The sequence below is a fragment of the Gekko japonicus genome, unplaced genomic scaffold (assembly GCF_001447785.1).
Source record: "Gekko japonicus isolate JY-2015 unplaced genomic scaffold, Gekko_japonicus_V1.1 scaffold2050, whole genome shotgun sequence".
In the NCBI taxonomy this organism is placed as follows: domain Eukaryota; kingdom Metazoa; phylum Chordata; class Lepidosauria; order Squamata; family Gekkonidae; genus Gekko; species Gekko japonicus.
The window spans coordinates 77,351-79,030 of NW_015167113.1; the positions used below are offsets into that span (position 1 = coordinate 77,351).

A 1,680-nucleotide genomic window follows, 5' to 3' on the forward strand; every position below is an offset into this window, starting at 1 on the left:
CCTGAATAAGACTTGGTCTTAAAGGTGCCACTGGACTGTTTTGGACCGGGGGCCGGGGGGCTTTGCAAGTTACCTGACTGCTTCTTGCTCTGACTAAGGGCTGCTGGGAGCAGGAGGCGGGGCTTGTTGCATGTGCCTGCCCCCTGGGCTCTTTACTGCCGGAGCTCCGCTCCTGTGCGCTCCTGCAGGAAATGACCCCTGCCTCTTCCTCCCCTTTAGATGCCAGCATTCCTTCTGGGAGCTCAAAGGCGATACTCACCTGCGCAGACCAGGTTAGTGCAGGTCAGCTTCCCTTGGGAACAGGTGCTGGGGGAGGGGAGAGAAACAAGGAGACTGGCTGAAACCCCCACCCCAGGCCTTGGCCCGGTCATGACAGTGCTTCTGGGAACCTCCACCCCCCACCCCACATAGCCTCTGAGCCTCACCAGGTGTTACAGCCGTCAGTGTGAGGGATGGTCTGTTCTGGCAGGTACCGGTGGCCAGAGAGCAGGTCCAGGCAGAGGCAGCTGTGCTTCTCCACGCAGGCCGTGCCGTTCCTGTCCAGAACTTTCCCACCAGTGCAGTAGCAGCCGGGCTCACAGGTCCAGAGGCAGTGCTGGGGAGGCACAAGGGGTGCATGAAGCGGTGGAGTCTCCTGAGCTCCTGGGGCATTAAAGCTGTGAGCCAGCGACTGGGCTGCTGCATCAATTAGTTTGCTCTTCTGGAGCCCCATCCTTCCTGAGCTTGGACAAAAAATGTGTGAGCTAGAGGCTAGCTCACACTAACTCAGCTTAGAGGGAACACTGATGGAGAGGCCAAGTAGAAAGGGGAGACAGAGGCCCAGAGAGCCAGGAGGCAGGGGCACATAAGGGTTCAGAGGGGAAAACCAGCAGAGACAGGAAGGGGGTGACCATGCCCTTCAGGAGGGTCTGTGGGAAGGAAGAAAAACTCTCCAGGAGCGCCGGAGGTGACCCACAGAGAGGAAGGTGGTAGGAGGGAGATTTTTCTGGCCAGACCATTTACATTCCAGCTGTCCAGAACTTGTACACAGCAAGCACAAAACCTGCCTGTTCTGCTGAGAAAACAAGGTTGCACTTACCTGTAACTGTTGTTCATCGAGTGGTCTTCTGTGCAGGCACACATGGGATCTGCGCAGGCGCAGGCCAGCCACGGAAAAGATTTGCAAGCTTTCTAATAGACTAGGAGTGCCCCTCCTCTCTCTGGCGCTTTCCCGCCAAAACGCTCACATGACCAGGAGGAGGGGCACTACTCCCTCAGTTCTCTCCATGCCGCCACCGGAGACCCCTAGAAAACTAAAGTTCCAGAGAGTTCACAGCGGGGCAGGAGGGAGGGATGTGTGCCTGCACAGAAGACCACTCGATGAACAACAGTTACAGGTAAGTGCAACCTTGTTTTCATCATCGTGGCTTCTGTGCAGTCCCACATGGGAAGATTAGCAAGATCACTGAGTGAAGGAGGTGGGTGTGAAACTCTCAGAAGGAGACCACCGAGGGCCGCTTTTATCAAGGGTTGTTTAGCGGCACAAACTGACCTTCACCCAGAACTCTCCTGTACCAGAGCAGCAAGCTCTGTGCAAGTGCCCCCACCAACATACACGTGGGAATGTGGTAAAGAAAAGAGAGCACTCTTTTGAAAAGAGCCATCATACAGAGAGTGGTAATGAAAGGCTGTGCACTCAGA

At 55.8% G+C, this 1,680-nt stretch overlaps 1 protein-coding gene across 1 annotated transcript in view; it reads right to left on the minus strand.

Annotated features, from left to right (window-relative positions):
* The window catches only part of SSPO (SCO-spondin), a 184,388-nt gene that overhangs the window by 52,630 nt on the left and 130,078 nt on the right, over positions 1-1,680 (minus strand). Inside the window, exons 71-72 of the mRNA XM_015412955.1 lie at positions 426-595; positions 260-306 (exon numbers count right to left, since the gene is read on the minus strand). Of these exons, the coding sequence (XP_015268441.1) occupies positions 260-306; positions 426-595 (217 nt within the window). The remainder of the gene's footprint in view (positions 1-259; positions 307-425; positions 596-1,680) is intronic.